The sequence below is a fragment of the Oncorhynchus keta genome, chromosome 7 (genome assembly GCF_023373465.1).
Source record: "Oncorhynchus keta strain PuntledgeMale-10-30-2019 chromosome 7, Oket_V2, whole genome shotgun sequence".
NCBI lineage: Eukaryota > Metazoa > Chordata > Actinopteri > Salmoniformes > Salmonidae > Oncorhynchus > Oncorhynchus keta.
The window spans coordinates 30,068,222-30,087,332 of record NC_068427.1 but is presented as its reverse complement, the minus strand read 5'-3'; the positions used below and the strand labels follow the sequence as shown (position 1 = coordinate 30,087,332).

At 42.5% G+C, this 19,111-nt stretch overlaps 2 protein-coding genes across 3 annotated transcripts in view; one reads left to right on the top strand and one right to left on the bottom strand.

Moving 5' to 3' along the window:
• LOC127931025 (uncharacterized) overlaps positions 1 to 19,111 on the bottom strand; it is a 254,429-nt gene that overhangs the window by 191,334 nt on the left and 43,984 nt on the right. The window lies entirely within an intron of this gene.
• Positions 1 to 19,111, top strand: part of edar (ectodysplasin A receptor) — a 70,143-nt gene that overhangs the window by 9,869 nt on the left and 41,163 nt on the right. For both annotated transcript variants that reach the window (XM_052522566.1, XM_052522565.1), the window contains exon 2: positions 4,567 to 4,631. In XM_052522566.1, coding sequence (XP_052378526.1) covers positions 4,581 to 4,631 — 51 coding nt within the window. In that variant the 5' untranslated portion in view covers positions 4,567 to 4,580. The remainder of the gene's footprint in view (positions 1 to 4,566; positions 4,632 to 19,111) is intronic.

Below are 19,111 nucleotides of genomic sequence, written 5' to 3'. Positions count from 1 at the left end.
ACCAACACTAAAGTACACACCAACACTACATTACACACCAACACTACAGTACACCAACACTACATTACACCAACAATTCAGTACACTAACACTGCAGTACACCAGCACTACAGTACACACCAACACTACAGTACACACCGACACTATAGTACACCAACACTACAGTACACCAACACTACAGTACACCAATACTACAGTACACCAACACTACAGTACACACCAACTCTACAGCACACCAACACTAGAGTACACCAACTCTACAGTACACCAACACTAGAGTACACCAACTCTACAGTACACAGACACTGCAGTATACACCAACTCTACAGTACACCAACACTAGAGTACACCAACTCTACAGTACACAGACACTACAGTACACCAACACTACAGTACACACCGACACTACAGTACACCAACACTACAGTACACCGACACTACAGTACACACCAACACTACAGTACACACTGACACTACAGTACACACCAACACTACAGTACACCAACACTACAGTACACACCAACACTACAGTACACCAACACTACAGTACACACCAACTCTACAGTTCACCAACACTACAGTACACCAACACTGCAGTACACACCAACACTACAGTACACACCAACAATACACCAACACTACAGTACACACCAACACTACAGTACACACCAGACTACAGTACACCAACACTACAGTACACACTAACAGTACACCAACACTAAAGTACACACCAACACTACATTACACACCAACACTACAGTACACCAACACTACATTACACCAACAATTCAGTACACTAACACTGCAGTACACCAGCACTACAGTACACACCAACACTACAGTACACACCGACACTATAGTACACCAACACTACAGTACACCAACACTACAGTACACCAATACTACAGTACACCAACACTACAGTATACACCAACACTACAGTACACCAACACTACAGTACACCAACAGTACACCAACACTGCAGTACACACCAACACTACAGTACACACCAACAATACAGTACACCAACACTACAGTACACACCAACACTCCATTACACCAACAATTCAGTACACTCACACTGCAGTACACCAGCACTACCCTACACACCAACACTACAGTACACACCAACCCTACAGTATACACCAACACTACAGTACACACCAACAGTACAGTACACCAACACTACAGTACACCAATACTACAGTACACCAACACTACAGTATACACCAACACTACAGTACACACCAACAGTACATCAACACTGCAGTACACACCAACACTACAGTACACACCAACAATACAGCACACCAACACTACAGTACACACAAACACTACATTACACACCAACAGTACACCAACAGTACAGTATACACCAACACTGCAGTACACACCAACAGTACACCAACACTGCAGTACATCAACACTGCAGTACACACCAACACTACAGTACACACCGACACTACAGTACACCAACACTACAGTACACCAACACTACAGTACACCAACACTACAGTATACACCAACACTACAGTACACACCATCAGTACACCAACACTGCAGTACACACCAACAGTACATCAACACTGCAGTACACACCAACACTACAGTACACACCAACTATACAGTACACCAACACTACAGTACAGACCAACACTACATTACACCAACAATTCAGTACACTAACACTGCAGTACACCAGCACTACCCTACACACCAACACTACAGTACACACCAACCCTACAGTATACACCAACACGACAGTACAAACCAACACTACAGTACACCACAGTACACCAACATTGCAGCACACACCAACACTACAGTATACACCAACAATACAGTACACTACGGTACACCAACACTACAGTACACACCAACACTACAGTACACACCAACACTACATTACACCAACAATTCAGTACAAACCAACACTACAGTACACCACAGTACACCAACATTGCAGTACACACCAACACTACAGTACACCAACAATGCAGTACACACCAACACTACAGTATACACCAACAATACAGTACACTACGGTACACCAACACTACAGTACACACCAACACTACAGTACACACCAACAATACAGTATGCCAACAATTCAGTACACTACAGTACACCAACACTACTGTACACCCCTACAATACAGTACAGTACACTACAGTACACCAACACTACAGTACACTACAGTACACCAATACTACAGCCTCTTAATGTCTGTGAAACCACAGTGAAAAGCCTGTCACTTCTCTCTCTCTCAATTCCGTCTCTCTCTTTCAACCTGTTTTTTCTTGCATATGCTGCAATTATCTGTTAGAGACTCCATGAGAAATTTACTTGATAACAATAATTACAGTATGTGTGTGACACAACCTCTCCAATGCAGAGACTGTGTGTCATAGTTACTATTCAAATACATATTCGCAGTGAATATAATTACCCCTATAGACAGGCAGACAGCCTTAGATTGCTGTGAGCTATGGGTCTGAGACAGAATGTCTTACATGTGAATTTTCCCATCCGATCCTGGGTTTGTCTAATTAACTTTTTGTTCTGTGTGTTTGTGTAAGAGAGTGATCTACACTTCCGTTGTACTACATTTACATTTTAGTCATTTAATATATGCTCTTATCCTGAGCTAATGTCTTGCTCAAGGGCACATTGGCAGGATTTTCACCTAGTTGGCTCAGGGATTCAAACCAGCGACCTTTCGGTTACTGGCCAAACGCTCTTAACAGCTAGACTACTTGCCTCCCATGCCAATAGGGAGGGAGGGACACACTGAGACACTGACTGACTAGTGGATCATTCTCTTTGGCTGGTGTGGCTCACTTAACACTCTGAATAATGTACATTATGAATACGATTGCACGTGCAACGCCAAAAGGCCCGATTTATGATGTTTGTTGTGCAACCATAGTGAATGTGAACAAGCCCAGTGGTCTGTCAGAAAGTTCGCTCTGTTTATATGTATGCATGCTATGGTTTATAACGGGGGTAAACAGGCAGGTAAACAAGGCAACAGCTCAGTCCTCCTTCTGACTGCAGGGCTGCAGGATTTACTGCCTGCCTGCACACCCACTCTTCAGCACGCCAGCACACACACATGTATGCACAAACACACACACATGTATGCACAAACACACACACAGCCTCTGAAGGAAAGAGAGAGAGCACACTAGCTAGCTGTGGTGGGAGCAATTAGGCTGCAGTAAAAGTCTGTGTTTGTTTACATCCAATAATACAACTCCGTTAAAGGTTGCAGTGGGTCATTAATGTGGTGTGTCAGAAAGCCTGCACTCTCACAGAATGAGACAAGACTGGATCTGTTTATAAAAGCACTTTAAACTGCACAAATAAACAAACCTGTAACTAAGAATGTCCCTAATGACACAGAGTTTCCCTGAGCCTGGACAGTGTTGAAACTGATCTGAGATCCTGTGTGTTTATTGACCTGCTGTTAATGTCTCTGTTTTACTCCGCTTTACATAGTTGGTGTTTCTGGGGGAAAAGACTCTCTCTCACCAAGGCATCGCCTTCCAATAACACTGACGACATTATTTATACTTTATTGGCACACACGCACACATCATTTATTAAGAGAAATACGAGCTCACTGTTATTGTAGCGCTTGGAGTGGGCCAATAAAAATCAGTCTCCTGTAGGTAAGGGCTGAGCCTGGCAAACATACACACACAGATGGACACAATACACGCACAGATGGACACAATACACACACAGATGGACCCAAACACACACAGATGGACACAATACACACACAGATGGACACAATACACACACAGATGGACACAATACACACATAGGAATGCACACACACACACACACACACACACACACACACACACACACACACACACACACACACACACACACACACACACACACACACACACACACACACACACACACACACACACACACACACACACACACACACACACACACACACACACACACACACGTAGTGTTGCTATAAACAATTAAATCCTTTACATTGACATTATTCCTTAAATTCATGAACAAAAAATGTACCAGTGAATGCTTGTATACCTAAGTACAGATCGGAGAGAGAGAGAGAGAGAGTGTTTCCCTGTGACATACAGTGCCTGTATAAGTGTGGTAAATATGTGCTGGCAGAGGAGTTAAAGGGGTTTCTAGATATGTGACAGTAACTAAAGCAAAAGCAAATAGCACAGTCCCTCTAATGACTGTTTACCCATAATACATCTGTGTCAGAGGTTTAACAGGCTGATCCTCTCCTCCTCTGCCAGGCTGCTCTCACCCATTCACACACTCCCTCTCTCTCTCCTCAGTGACCGGGCTTTAATAGAGGAATGGTTAATGATCTCATCACATCAGCAGGGCAGAGGAATAATAACCTGAAGTAGAGAGCAGTATCACACACACAGTCAATGGAGTATAACCCACACGCACTATGAGACATGGTAGGGGTATGAGGCACGGGTTTCAAAATGCATGTACTGTACATCTGACTCTCTTTCTCTCTGGCTCTCTCTCTTCCTCTCTCTTTCTCAGGGGAAGGTGTGAAGATGTTACAGAAAGGAAGTCAGAAAGAGTCTCTCTTCCTCTGTTTGTTATTGGTGAGTATCTCTTAAATTACTCTTCCAATTCCTGTCTCTCTCCTCCTCCCCCTCCTCTCCTCATCCTCGCCCATCTTCAGCAATGAAACAAACTGAGGATAAAGACAACAGTGTAACAGATACACAGACACACTGGCAGAGGTACAGCCAGACTTTAGCAGGTCTTTGCCAGAGGTTGTGAAACATCAAAGGTTTCTCAGTGGAGCTCTAAGAGAGTAGTTATAATCTGGGTCTGGATCGCTCATCTCTTCCTCTGATGTTGAAACCTGTTGGCTGTGCATATGTGTGTTAGTGAGCATGCGTATCTGTGTTGGCTGTATTCCTAGGAGTTTAACTTCCCTCAGAGCTCAGTTAATGATCCCCACTAAAGCCACTCCTGGAGGACAGGGACAGGGACAGGGACAGGGACAGGGACAGGGACAGGGACAGGGACAGGGACAGGGACAGGGACAGGGACAGGGACAGGGACAGGGACAGGGACAGGGACAGGGACAGGGAGAGGGAGAGGGAGAGGGGGAAAGGGAAAGGGAAAGGGAGAGAGGGAGATATCTGCAACACCAATAGTGCTCACTGTTGCCCCTAGAGGCTGGTTTTGAACACATCTCCCAATGTGCTGGGTCCTGGGTACCTGGAAGGACATCGAATTTCGCATTGGATCTTGAGCGACTTGGTTGGAATAACTACTGTCACATGTTGGGGTTTGAGGGGTTGCCCATTGGTATCCCACATCCTTTCATTCTCACCAGCCACACGCTCCCTCCTCCTACCTTTTTCTCCTGATGCTTCCTACTCCTCCTCCCATCTCCTCTTACTCCTCCCACCTCTTCCCTTGATCTTCTTTCTTCCATCTCCTCCTTATCCCAACTAATCCTTCTTCCTCCCTCCTCCCCCTTCTACCTCCTCCCATCTCCTATTCCTCCTCCTCCTCTTGTTTCTACAACTTGATTGGAGTCCACCTGTGGTTAATTAAATTGCTTGGGTATTATTTGGAAAGGCACACACCTGTATATATAAGGTCCCACATTTGACAGTGCATGTCAGAGCAAAAACCAAGCCACGAGGTTGAAGGAGTTGTCCGTAGAGCTCTGAGACAGGATTGTGTGAGGCACAGACCTGGGGAAGGGTACCAAAACATTTCTGCAGCTTTGATGGTCCCCAGGAACACAGCGGCCTCCATCATTTTATTTATTTTATTTATTTCACCTTTATTTAACCAGGTAGGCAAGTTGAGAACAAGTTCTCATTTACAATTTTACAATTGCGACCTGGCCAAGATAAAGCAAAGCAGTTCGACAGATACAACGACACAGAGTTACACATGTAGTAAAACAAACATACAGTCAATAATACAGTATAAACAAGTCTATATACAATGTGAGCAAATTAGGTGAGAAGGGAGGTAAAGGCAAAAAAGGCCATGGTGGCAAAGTAAATACAATATAGCAAGTAAAACACTGGAATGGTAGTTTTGCAATGGAAGAAAGTGCAAAGTAGAAATAAAAATAATGGGGTGCAAAGGAGCAAAATAAATAAATTGATTAAATACAGTTGGGAAAGAGGTAGTTGTTTGGGCTAAATTATAGGTGGGCTATGTACAGGTGCAGTAATCTGTAAGATGCTCTGACAGTTGGTGCTTAAAGCTAGTGAGGGAGATAAGTGTTTCCAGTTTCAGAGATTTTTGTAGTTCGTTCCAGTCATTGGCAGCAGAGAACTGGAAGGAGAGGCGGCCAAAGAAAGAATTGGTTTTGGGGGTGACTAGAGAGATATATATACCTGCTGGAGCGTGTGCTACAGGTGGGAGATGCTATGGTGACCAGCGAGCTGAGATAAGGGGGACTTTACCTAGCAGGGTCTTGTAGATGACATGGAGCCAGTGGGTTTGGCGACGAGTATGAAGCGAGGGCCAGCCAACGAGAGCGTACAGGTCGCAATGGTGGGTAGTATATGGGGCTTTGGTGACAAAACGGATTGCACTGTGATAGACTGCATCCAATTTGTTGAGTAGGGTATTGGAGGCTATTTTGTAAATGACATCGCATAAGTCGAGGATTGGTAGGATGGTCAGTTTTACAAGGGTATGTTTGGCAGCATGAGTGAAGGATGCTTTGTTGCAAAATAGGAAGCCAATTCTAGATTTAACTTTGGATTGGAGATGTTTGATATGGGTCTGGAAGGAGAGTTTACAGTCTAACCAGACACCTAAGTATTTGTAGTTGTCCACGTATTCTAAGTCAGAGCCGTCCAGAGTAGTGATGATGGACAGGCGGGTAGGTGCAGGTAGCGATCGGTTGAAGAGCATGCATTTAGTTTTACTTGTATTTAAGAGCAATTGGAGGCCACGGAAGGAGAGTTGTATGGCATTGAAGCATATAGGTCTGTAGCAGTTTGGGTCAAGAGTGTCCCCCCCTTTGAAGAGGGGGATGACCGCAGCTGCTTTCCAATCTTTGGGAATCTCAGACGACACGAAAGAGAGGTTGAACAGGCTAGTAATAGGGGTGGCAACAATTTCGGCAGATAATTTTAGAAAGAAAGGATCCAGATTGTCTAGCCCGGCTGATTTGTAGCGGTCCAGATTTTTCAGCTCTTTCAGAACATCAGCTGAATGGATTTGGGAGAAGGAGAAATGGGGAAGGCTTGGGCGAGTTGCTGTTGGGGGTGCAGTGCTGTTGGCCGGGGTAGGAGTAGCCAGGTGGAAAGCATGGCCAGCCGTAGAAAAATGCTTATTGAAATTCTCAATTATGGTGGATTTATCAGTGGTGACAGTGTTTCCTATCTTCAGTGCAGTGGGCAGCTGGGAGGTGTTCTTATTCTCCATGGACTTTACAGTGTCCCAGAACTTTTTTGAGTTAGTGTTGCAGGAAGCAAATTTCTGCTTGAAAAAGCTAGACTTGGCTTTTCTAACTGCCTGTGTATAACGGTTTCTAGCTTCCCTGAACAGCTGCATATCACGGGGGCTGTTCGATGCTAATGCAGAACGCCATAGGATGTTTTTGTGTTGGTTAAGGGCAGTCAGGTCTGGGGAGAACCAAGGGCTATATCTGTTCCTGGTTCTAAATTTCTTGAAAGGGGCATGTTTATTTAAGATGGTTAGGAAGGCATTTTAAAAAAAATATCCAGGCATCCTCTACTGACGGGATGAGATCAATATCCTTCCAGGATACCCCGGCCAGGTCGATTAGAAAGCCCTGCTCGCTGAAGTGTTTCAGGGAGCGTTTTACAGTGATGAGTGGAGGTCGTTTGACCGCTGACCCATTACGGATGCAGGCAATGAGGCAGTGATCGCTGAGATCTTGGTTGAAGACAGCAGAGGTGTATTTAGAGGGGAAGTTGGTTAGGATGATATCTATGAGGGTGCCCGTGTTTAAGGCTTTGGGGGGGTACCTGGTAGGTTAATTGATAATTTGAGTGAGATTGAGGGCATCAAGTTTAGATTGTAGGATGGCTGGGGTGTTAAGCATGTTCCAGGTCGCCGAGCAGCACGAGCTCTGAAGATAGATGGGGGGGCAATCAGTTCACATATGGTGTCCAGAGCACAGCTGGGGCAGAGGGTGGTCTATAGCAGGCTGCAACGGTGAGAGACTTGTTTTTTAGAGAGGTAGATTTTTAAAAGTAGAAGTTCAAATTGTTTGGGTACAGACCTGGATAGTAGGACAGAACTCTGCAGGCTATCTTTGCAGTAGATTGCAACACCGCCCCCTTTGGCAGTTCTATCTTGTCTGAAAATGTTGTAATTTGGAATTAAAATTTCAGAATTTTTGGTGGTCTTCCTAAGCCAGGATTCAGACACAGCTAGAACATCCGGGTTGGCAGAGTGTGCTAAAGCAGTGAATAGAACAAACTTAGGGAGGAGGCTTCTAATGTTAACATGCATGAAACCAAGGCTATTACGGTTACAGAAGTCATCAAAAGAGAGCGCCTGGGGAATAGGAGTGGAGCTAGGCACTGCAGGGCCTGGATTCACCTCTACATCGCCAGAGGAACATAGGAGGAGAAGAATAAGGGTACGGCTAAAAGCAATAAGAATTGGTCATCTAGAACGTCTGGAACAGAGAGTAAAAGGAGGTTTCTGGGGGCGATAAAATAGCATCAAGGTATAATGTACAGACAAAGGTATGGTAGGATGTGAATACAGTGGAGGTAAACCTAGGTATTGAGTGATGAAGAGAGAGATATTGTCTCTAGAAACATCATTGAAACCAGGAGATGTCATTGCATGTGTGGGTGGTGGAACTAATAAATTGGATAAGGTATAGTGAGCAGGACTAGAGGCTCTACAGTGAAATAAGCCAATAAACACTAACCAGAACAGCAATGGACAAGACATATTGACATTAAGGAGAGGCATCCTTAGTCGAGTGATCAAAAGAGTTCAGTGAGTGGAGTGGTTGGTTTGGGGGTCACGGCGATTTAGACAGCTAGCCAGGACATCGGTAGCAAGCTAGCATAGGATGGAGGTCTGTTGTTAGCCACCTCTTGCGTTCCGTCAGTAGATTAGTGGGGTTCCGTGTGGTAGAGGGGATTAGTCCAAATCACACAACAACAAAAATAAAATAAAAACAATATATATATAGTTATAGAGGCCCAAGAAGAAACATAATAATAATAAAAATAAATAAATTGTCCGATTGTCTATTCTGAGAGCAGCCGGTAAAACAGCTAACGGTTAGCAGGCCGCAGATGGGCGTTCAGGTAACGTCGCGACGGAGGAGCCAGCCGGATCTCCTTCGGGTAGATAACGTCAGCAGTCCAGTTGTGAAGTCATTCTTAAATGGAAGAAGTTTGGAACCACCAAGACTCTTCCTAGAGCTGGCTGCCTGGCCAAACTGAGCAATCGGGGGAGAAGGGCCTTTGTCAGGGAGGTGACCAAGAACAGATGGTCACTCTGACAGAGCTCCAGGGTTCCTCTGTGGAGATGGGAGAACCTTCCAGAAGGACAACCATCTCTGTAGCACTATACCAATCAGTCCTTTATGGTAGAGTGGCCAGATAGAAGCCACTCTTCAGTAAAAGGCACATGACAGCTCGCTTTGAGTTTGTCAAAAGGCCAGAATTTTCTCCATCTCCTTAGATATCATACTCTGCTTCCACAGGGTATTCCACTGATTTTAAAACTCGGTCCTCCAGAAAAAGGAGAGCAATTAGCAACACTTATGCAGTTCTTCGTGATATCTCTCAAAATAAACACTTAAAAAGGATTACCTACACATACTGATCTCATGTTATAGACAGAAGCGTGCTACATAACAGACCAATCCGAAACCATCTCCCGACGTGTCCATTATCACAGCCAATCATGGCTAGTGGGAAGGTTCCTGGCTTTTTCCGTGGCTAAACCAACTAGGCTTGTAATTTAACAATTTTATTCCTATTTAGAGATGGCATACAAGTTTGCATTTTGATTTTAAAAAATATATGTTTATGTTTAAATGCCTTTCCTGTAAGGTAGTCATGCGCGACCTATGCCTGAAACGAGTAACAGTTAAAGATTTATGGTTGGTTGTATCCCCCATATAAACAGTGGGGAGAACAAGTATTTGATACACTGCCAATTTTGCAGGTTTTCCTACTTACAAAGCATGTAGAGGTCTGTAAGTTGTATCATAGGTACACTTCAACTGTGAGAGACGGAATCTAAAACAAAAATCCAGAAAATCACATTGTATGATTTTTAAGTCATTTCAATAGGCGAACAACAAGTGACAACCTAGCTAATACTTACTCACAAAGATTTCTAAATCATTGCTAAGAATAATGAAAATGAATGCAGTTTCTACTGGTCATTGTTTTCATTTATTGATGCTAGCTAGGTACCAAGCTAAATCTAGCAACCCCAGAAGTTGCAGTCGAACAAATGATGCTTTATTACCAACGCGGTATTGTAAACACATCGTTCGTGGCCAGTGTTTGCAGACTTTTTTGTACAGCTTTGACAGCTTTGTATCTTTTTGGACACACTAAGAACCAAATGGCATTCCATAGTATGTATGTCGTGACGCTAATAGCAGTGACGCTATTACTGTGAAACTCCGGTTGGGCAACATCTGAAAAATAGCGCACTTGGTAGTGTGTACCGGTGCTAGGCCAGTCGGCGAAAGCCAATACCAGAAAATGGTTGATTGTCAAGGGCAATGAATTCCATTATCTTGGTGTTAATGGAAGTCGCCTTTGAGTTGTCTCGCTGAAATGTTCTTACTCTTTCAAATGACTGCTGGACTTGTTGACTGCTCGATCCACACAGCAGAGATTGTGGGCTAGGTTAGGAATGCTGTGTTGCACGTGTAGCGCAAAAGTTTACGTGGCATCATTACGTCATGTACCTACGTTCTATAGGTCTGCACGTCATGTACCTACATTCTATAGGTCTGCACGTCATGTACCTACATTCTATAGGTCTGCACGTCATGTACCTACGTTCTATAGGTCTGCACGTCATGTACCTACATTCATCTACCTACCTACATTCTATAGGTTCTATGTACCTACATTCTATAGGTCTGCACGTCATGTCTGCACGTCATGTACCTACGTTCTATAGGTCTGCACGTCTGCACGTCATGTACCTACGTTCTATAGGTCTGCACGTCATCTACCTACGTTCTATAGGTCTGCACGTCATGTACCTACGTTCTATAGGTCTGCACGTCATGTACCTACGATTCTATAGGTCTGCACGTCATGTACCTACATTCTATAGGTCTGCACGTCATGTACCTACATTCTATAGGTCTGCACGTCATGTACCTACATTCTATAGGTCTGCACGTCATGTACCTACGTTCTATAGGTCTGCACGTCATCTACCTACGTTCTATAGGTCTGCACGTCATGTACCTACATTCTATAGGTCTGCACGTCATGTACCTACAGTTCTATAGGTCTGCACGTCATGTACCTACATTCTATAGGTCTGCACGTCATGTACCTACATTCTATAGGTCTGCACGTCATGTACCTACGTTCTATAGGTCTGCACGTCATGTACCTACGTTCTATAGGTCTGCACGTCATGTACCTACATTCTATAGGTCTGCACGTCATGTACCTACGTTCTATAGGTCTGCACGTCATCTACCTACGTTCTATAGGTCTGCACGTCATCTACCTACGTTCTATAGGTCTGCACGTCATGTACCTACGTTCTATAGGTCTGCACGTCATGTACCTACGTTCTATAGGTCTGCACGTCATCTACCTACGTTCTATAGGTCTGCACGTCATGTACCTACGTTCTATAGGTATGCACGTCATCTACCTACGTTCTATAGGTCTGCACGTCATGTACCTACATTCTATAGGTCTGCACGTCATCTTTGGCATCGGTTTTGCAGATCAGCGTTAAACTAGACATCGGGCTGTTACAGATGTTGGCATTTTTAGGTAATATCGTCCGATTTCGATATGTTCACCGATATATCGTTCTTCCCTAATTATAACATTGACCTGTCAATTCTTTCATGTTCGGCATTTACATTAGCTATAAAGCGGGAACATATAAAAATACTCTATCAGATTTGTGAGTTGAAACATGTTTGAATCTTTGCCATTCTTGGTGTCTTCACATATTTCGACATAAAACATTTATGTTCTTACATTTATGTCAGTGTAATGATTTTACAGATGAGGCTGAGAAGACGATGGAAATGCCCTGTAGGTGTGCTGCCTATATAAGTTGGCTTCTCCAGGTCCTACGACAAGGGTGCAATTACGGTCTGCAATCCGGGCATTTCTGCATGTGCAGGAACCCCTCTTTATACTATGTTTTTAAGTTAGGACAGGCGGGAGGTAGGGCTGCTCCAGTAGAATAGGTGGGGTTAATGCACATTAATGTTGGATGCCAGCTGCCGATAAACCCCACAGAAGAAAGGGCGGGCAACAATGGTAGCTAGCTAGCCGTACACCGGTAGACACCGTACACCGTACCCTCCCTCACACACTGTTTTCCCACAGGAGGAAGGAGCAAAAGACATTGTGTGCTAGCTCAGTCAGCTTGTCCTAAGGAGGACTCTGTACCTGTACACAGCAGGTGGGAGGCTGGGGCGACAAGCTAGCTACCACACAGTGTCTCTCACTAGCAAGCTAGCTAGTACACAGTGTCGCCCTAGCCTCCCACCTGCTGTGCTAGCGGGAGGCGGTGGCAACAGGTAGACAGTGTACTTCACCCCTGCCTATCTAGCACTGTTTTCCCATGGTTCTGTTAACGGCGGTGAGGGTCGGTGTTTGGCAGGCAGGAGTGAAGAACATTCAGAAAGTACTTTCATTTTCCTTTTGACCCACATTCAAAACTGTCACACAAACATGAAGATGTCATGCTAAAGGTATTTGTCATTTTATTAGGATCCCCATTAGCTGTTGCAAAAGCAGCAGCTACTCTTCCTGGGGTCCACACAAAACATGAAACATGACATAATACAGAATATTAATAGACAAGAACAGCTCAAGGACAGAACTATGTCAATTTTAAAATGGCATATCTAGCCTAAATATCAATACATACACACCAACTATCTATCTAGGGGAGGCGTTCATATAGGAACCAATGCGGTCTCTAACTATGAATGTCCCTGAAGTAGATCTGAGGTTCAAATAGAGCTAAACACACACAGTAGTCAGAGGTTTTAGAGGAACCATTGTTTTATTTTCAAGTACATTTTCAGCAATGGTTCCTAAAAGGAAATTATTTCTTTTTTTCGACAACATTTCAAAGAAATTAACAACAATAATATTCAATCAATGAAAAATATTACATCTATAAACGGGGATATTCAACTCTTAACACACAAGGTCCGGAGCCAGCTGGTTTTCAGTTCTACATGATAATTAATTGCACCTACCTGGTGTCCCAGTTCTAAATCAGTCCCTAATTAGAGGGGAACAAACTGGCTTCGAGGTCCAGAGTTGAATTTCAGGGATCTAGATAATAAAATATATGAATAAATAATACTGTAAAAGGATCTAATGAAATGTCAATATACACAAACAAATTGTCTGTTAAACACCCACACCAGTCCACGCATCCACTTTTTTTGATCTGAAAGACAATGTCTAGAGCTTACCAATGATGTTTAACAACAATGTAAGTCACTAAGTCATCGTTTTAGTCAATGTTAGATATATTTGGGCTTGAAGTGCCAAACCTGAATGTGTGACTTCAGATGTTTCTTGTGAGATGAAGTGCAAATAATTTTGTCTACATTTCATTTCAGGGCGGGGTTATATTTAAATGTTACCACCCACCAGCATAGGAACGTTTATTAATCATAAACACCTGCTGCAAAGTTCATCCTATTCGTGAGTTGTCTGAGAGCCAAACAGCTTTTCTATGTAGCCTACACTTGGGTTTCCACTACATAAAATAGCCACAAAATTGTCTATATCGCACAAATTAATGAAAAGAGCAATTCGCTTTTTGGTCTTAATTGAAGGTTAGGGTTAGGCAAAGTTTAACAGTGTGGTTGAGGTTAGGGTTAAGGTGAGATTTAGGTTTAAAATCCAATTTTAAGAAGAGAAAATGTGTAAATAGATGTGTTAACTAGTGACAAACACATACCTGGCCACCTTTGCCATGGCAAAAAAGCAAATGTTTTTGCACCTACCCATTTTTAAAATGATTATCCATTGGATCATTTGTGAAGTTTCACCTATTATTATTTTTTAAATACGACAATTTTAGAAATGGTACAATTCCGTGATACAGTATATTGCATTTTAGATCCCCAGTCCCCCAAAATGTATGGTTCTGACCACTATCGTTTTACGCAAATTTGTTTAGCATGGCCTGGTGCCCCCTTGTGTGGAGGCTTTGTTCGTTTTCGACAATAGAGCCCCACAGTGGAGGTATCATAATATCCATAAAACCTAGTGGTCAAACAGGGAAATGGTTCCAATCATTTTTCCAGCATTCATTTTTCCCATAATAGATTTTAGAAACACTTAAAATAAGGGCTGTGTTTCGTGTAGGCTTACCCTGGCGTGACTATTTGATATCCATGTTCATCTCTGTCAGACAAGGTGACTTTCATCAATATATTCGGCTCTATTTACTTTCAGCTTCAAAATGCTAATTAGCATCAAAGTAGACCTCATGTAAGACTACAAATCCCTGCAAGATCCTGCAAGTCAACTCTACTAGCTGACACCTTTACTAACAGGTATGGTGTCAATTTAAAACTTGCATAAGACATTTTGCCAATGTATTAATTCCTAAATTTGGTTAACATTAGATAGTTAATCAAGAGATTCTTACCTTTGTCTCGATTCGGCAGTCTAGTCCAGATCATCATGGCATTTGTTGCTCTTTTTATAGCCACATTAGCAGTTAGCATTTCATTTTTGGTGGGTAAATACCTGCGAATATATTGATAAAAGTCACATTGTCCTAGAGAGATTTACACGGTTAATGAAACCTACATGAAACACAATCCTTATGTCTCCTATGGGAAAAAGTTATGGTGGAATTTTTGGGGGGAACCATTTCCTTGTTTGACTGCTATGTTTTATGGGTATTATGATTCATACTGTGGTGCTCTATTCTCATTTATACTAAAGAGACATCTCCACCCACCTGGGGCACCAGGCCAGGCATAGGCCCATACGCTCGAAAATGTTCTGTTGTTAGGCTATCCAGAGCTAATATTCTTTCCATTTCTATGACATTTGGAATCCAAAACAGTTTCACTGGAATTATCAAATGGCAAGAGTCAGACAAACTTCAAATCTCAAAATGTCAACAGCTTGTATAGGCACGGTTTAGCTGAGACTCATCTGTTGACAGGTAGGCTAGGAGTCTATTTCTAGAATAAATATTTTTACCTGCCTTAACTGAAATGGTGCTCACATAACTTTAATTTGCTGACTAAGGTTAGCATGCTAGCTAGTTACACTGACAGCTGTCAGTCAGTGCCCTATTTGTTGGTACACTGAACAAAATATAAACGTAACATGTCAAGTGTAAATGTGAAGTGTAAATAAAAAGATCACAGAAAAGTTCCATACGCACAAATCAAATCAAATGTTAGTTGTCATATACACATGTTTAGGAGATGTTATTGCGGGTGTAGTGAAATGCTTTTGTTTCTAGCTCCAACAGTGCCGTAATATCTAACAAATTCACAACAATAGACACAACATAAAAGTAAAATAATGTAATTAAGGAATACATAAATATTAGGATGAGCGATGTCAGTGGCATAGACTAAAATACAGTAGAATAGAATACAGTATCTACATATGAGATAAAGTAAAGCAAAAATATTGAAACATGATTAAATTGACTAGTGTTCCATTATTGAGTGGCCAGTGATTTCAAGTGTATGTATGTGGGGCAGCAGCCTCTAAGGTGCAGGGTTACATAACTGGGTGGAAGCCTCCTAGTGATGGCTATTTAACGGTCTGATGGCCTTGAGATAGAAGCTGTTTTTCAGTCTCTCGGTTCCAGCTTTGATGCACCTGTACTGACCTCATCTTCTGGATAATAGCAGGATTAACAGACAGTGGCTCGGGTGGTTGTTGTCCTTGATTCTCTTTTTGGTCTTCCTGTAACATCTGGTGCTGTAGGTGTCCTGAAGGACAGGTAGTTTGCTCTCTGTGATGCGTTGGGCAGACAGCACTACCCTCTGAAGAGCCTTGCGGTTGTGGGCAGTGCAGTTGCCATACCAGGCTGTGATACAGCCCAACAGGATGCTCTCAATTGTGCATCTGTAAAAGTTTGTGAGGGTTTAGGTGCCAAGCCACATTTCTTCAGCCTCCTGAGGTTGACGATGCGCCACCTGTGTTCAACCGTTTGTTGTTTCCTACTTTCACCAACTGGGGGCGGCCCGTCAGGAAGTCCAGGACCTAGATCCACAGAGCAGGGGTTCAGACCCAGGGTCCCGAGCTTAATGATGGGCTTGGAGGGTACTATGGAGTTGAATGCTGAGCTATAGTCAATGAACGGCATTCTTATATAAGTATTCCTCTTGTCCAGATGGATAGGGCAGTGTGCAGTGCGATGGCGTTTGCATCGTTTGCGGATCTATTGGGGCAGTAAGCAAATTGAAGTGGGTCTAGGGTATCAAGTAAGGTAGAGGTGATATGATCCTTGACTAGCCTCTCAAAGCACTTCATGATGACAGAAGTGAGTGCTACGGGGCAATATTAATTTAGTTCAGTTATCTTTGCTTTCTTGTGTACAGGAACAATGGTGGACACCTTGAAGCAAGTAGGTACAGCAGACCGGGATAGGGAGAGATTGAAATATGTCCGTAAACACTCCAGCCAGCTGGTCTGCGCATGCTCTGAGAACGCGGCTAGGGAAGCCTTGCGAGGGTTAACACACTTAAATGTCTTACTCAAGTCGGCCACGGAGAAGGACAGCTCAAGCTCAGTTCTCTAAAATGTTGTGCACAAATTTTTTACATCCCTGTTAGTGAGTATTTCTCCTTTGACAAGATAATTCATTCACCTGACAGGTGTGGCATATCAAGAAGCTGATTCAAAAGCATGGTCATTAAACAGGTGCACCTTGTGCTGGGGACAATAAAAGGTCACTCTAGAATGTGCAGTTTTACAACATAATGCCACAGATGTCTCAAGTTTTGAGGGAGTGTGCAATTGGCATGCAGATTGCAGGAATGTCCACCAGAGCTGCTGCAAGAGAATTTAATGTTAATTTCACTACCATTAGCTGCCTCCAATGTCATTTTAGTGAATTTGGCTGTATGTCCAACCGGCCGCACAACCGCAGACATATGGCGTCGTGTGGGCGAGCGGTTTGCTGATGTCAACGTTGTGAACAGAGTGCCCCATGGTGGCGGTGGGGTTATGGTATGGGCAGGCATAAGCTATGAACAATGAACACAATTGCATTTTATTGATCGAAATTTGAATGCACAGAAATACCGTGACGAAATCCTGAGACCCATTGTGAGGCCCATTTCTTTTAAGGTATCTATGACAAACATAAGCATATCTGTATTCCCAGTCATGTGAAATCCATGGATTAGTTAAATAAAGGTTAAATTAAAAATGCAAAAATTAGGGCCTAATTTAATTATTTCAGTTGACTGATTTCCTCATATGAACTGTAATTCAGTAAAATCATTCAAATTGGTGCATGTTGCATTTATATTTTTGTTCAGTATATTTCTCTGCTACAAGTGGAAATCACTACAATGTTCTCATCCCCAATGAATGAAAATTCCTGCTCTGCCAACCTGGTCTCAAAGCATTTTGTAATCATTCTGTACATAAATCATTGATACTCATTTTGTATGATATGCTAAGTTTCTTATGGTATTTTATTACTTTGGGGATGTCCATCACCCATTTCGTATGAATTATAATTCTGATGATATATTATGGATTTGTATAACGTATGATATGTTACGAATTCTAGCTAGATGGCTAAGTGGCTAACTAGCTAATGTTAGCTAGGCTAGGGGTTAGGTTTAAAGTTAGGGTTAAGTTTAGGAGTTAGGTTAAAGGGTTAAGGTTAGGGGAAGGTTTAGCTAACATCACAAGAGGTTGGTGGCACCTTAATTTGGGAGGATTGGGAACTTGGGACATGATGATGGCACAATTCCGTTGGCATACAGTCCTATTCAAATTCTTCTCACAGACGTTTTTAGAAGATGGACAATGTTCAAAGAGCTCAAGCAAGCAGTTTTCACAGATCATATACTTGGGCATCTCTTGCCCTGGTAAAGGAAGAAGTTAATTAATTTAACTTGTATTTCAAGTTTGCCATTCAAAAATCAATATGATTGCATGTTGATTATAACTAGTCTACGAACTTATTTCTGTACAGTGGAATCTTCCAGGGTTATAAAAGTCATTACGGACAGGACTATACAGTATCGCTATATTTTTACCATGGCAAAAAATAAAACACAAAGCATATTTCTGTATGTAAAATATTCTCTGCTATAGAATAGAAAATAAATAAATATGACTCTGGATGACAACATAATAATGTTTGTTTCTAACATTAGGGTTGTTTTCCTTAAGAAATTAAATCTACTTTGTGTTTTGTTTCCTTGTCACACTACTAACAAGTATTAGTGGTATCGTCCTGGCCCGAGCAGTCATGGTCATAAAATGGCAAGATGTCAGGAAGAGAAAATTGAGACAATCAGCATCCCATTCAGTTCTCATATTTTGTAGCTAGTTTTTGTACAATGCATAGCTACACCCAGAGACATAAATGCATAATATCTATCTGTAACGTTATAACCATATCAGCAGAATGTAGGCTAATTCTTTGGGGGTGGTCACAAAATGTACCATAGCCTACCAATACCTTCTAGATAGCCTAGTTAAGAAGAAGTTTGGAATGGATAAGCCAATATAGCAATAACAGAGGCGGACAGACACCTTCACTTCTTTTTTTACTAAACACATGGATATTTAACACAGAATAAAGGCATTAACATTTTTTGTGGGAATATATTTAATTCAATTTTGTTTACATTTGTTTTGTTAATTTCACACTTATGTAAAACAAC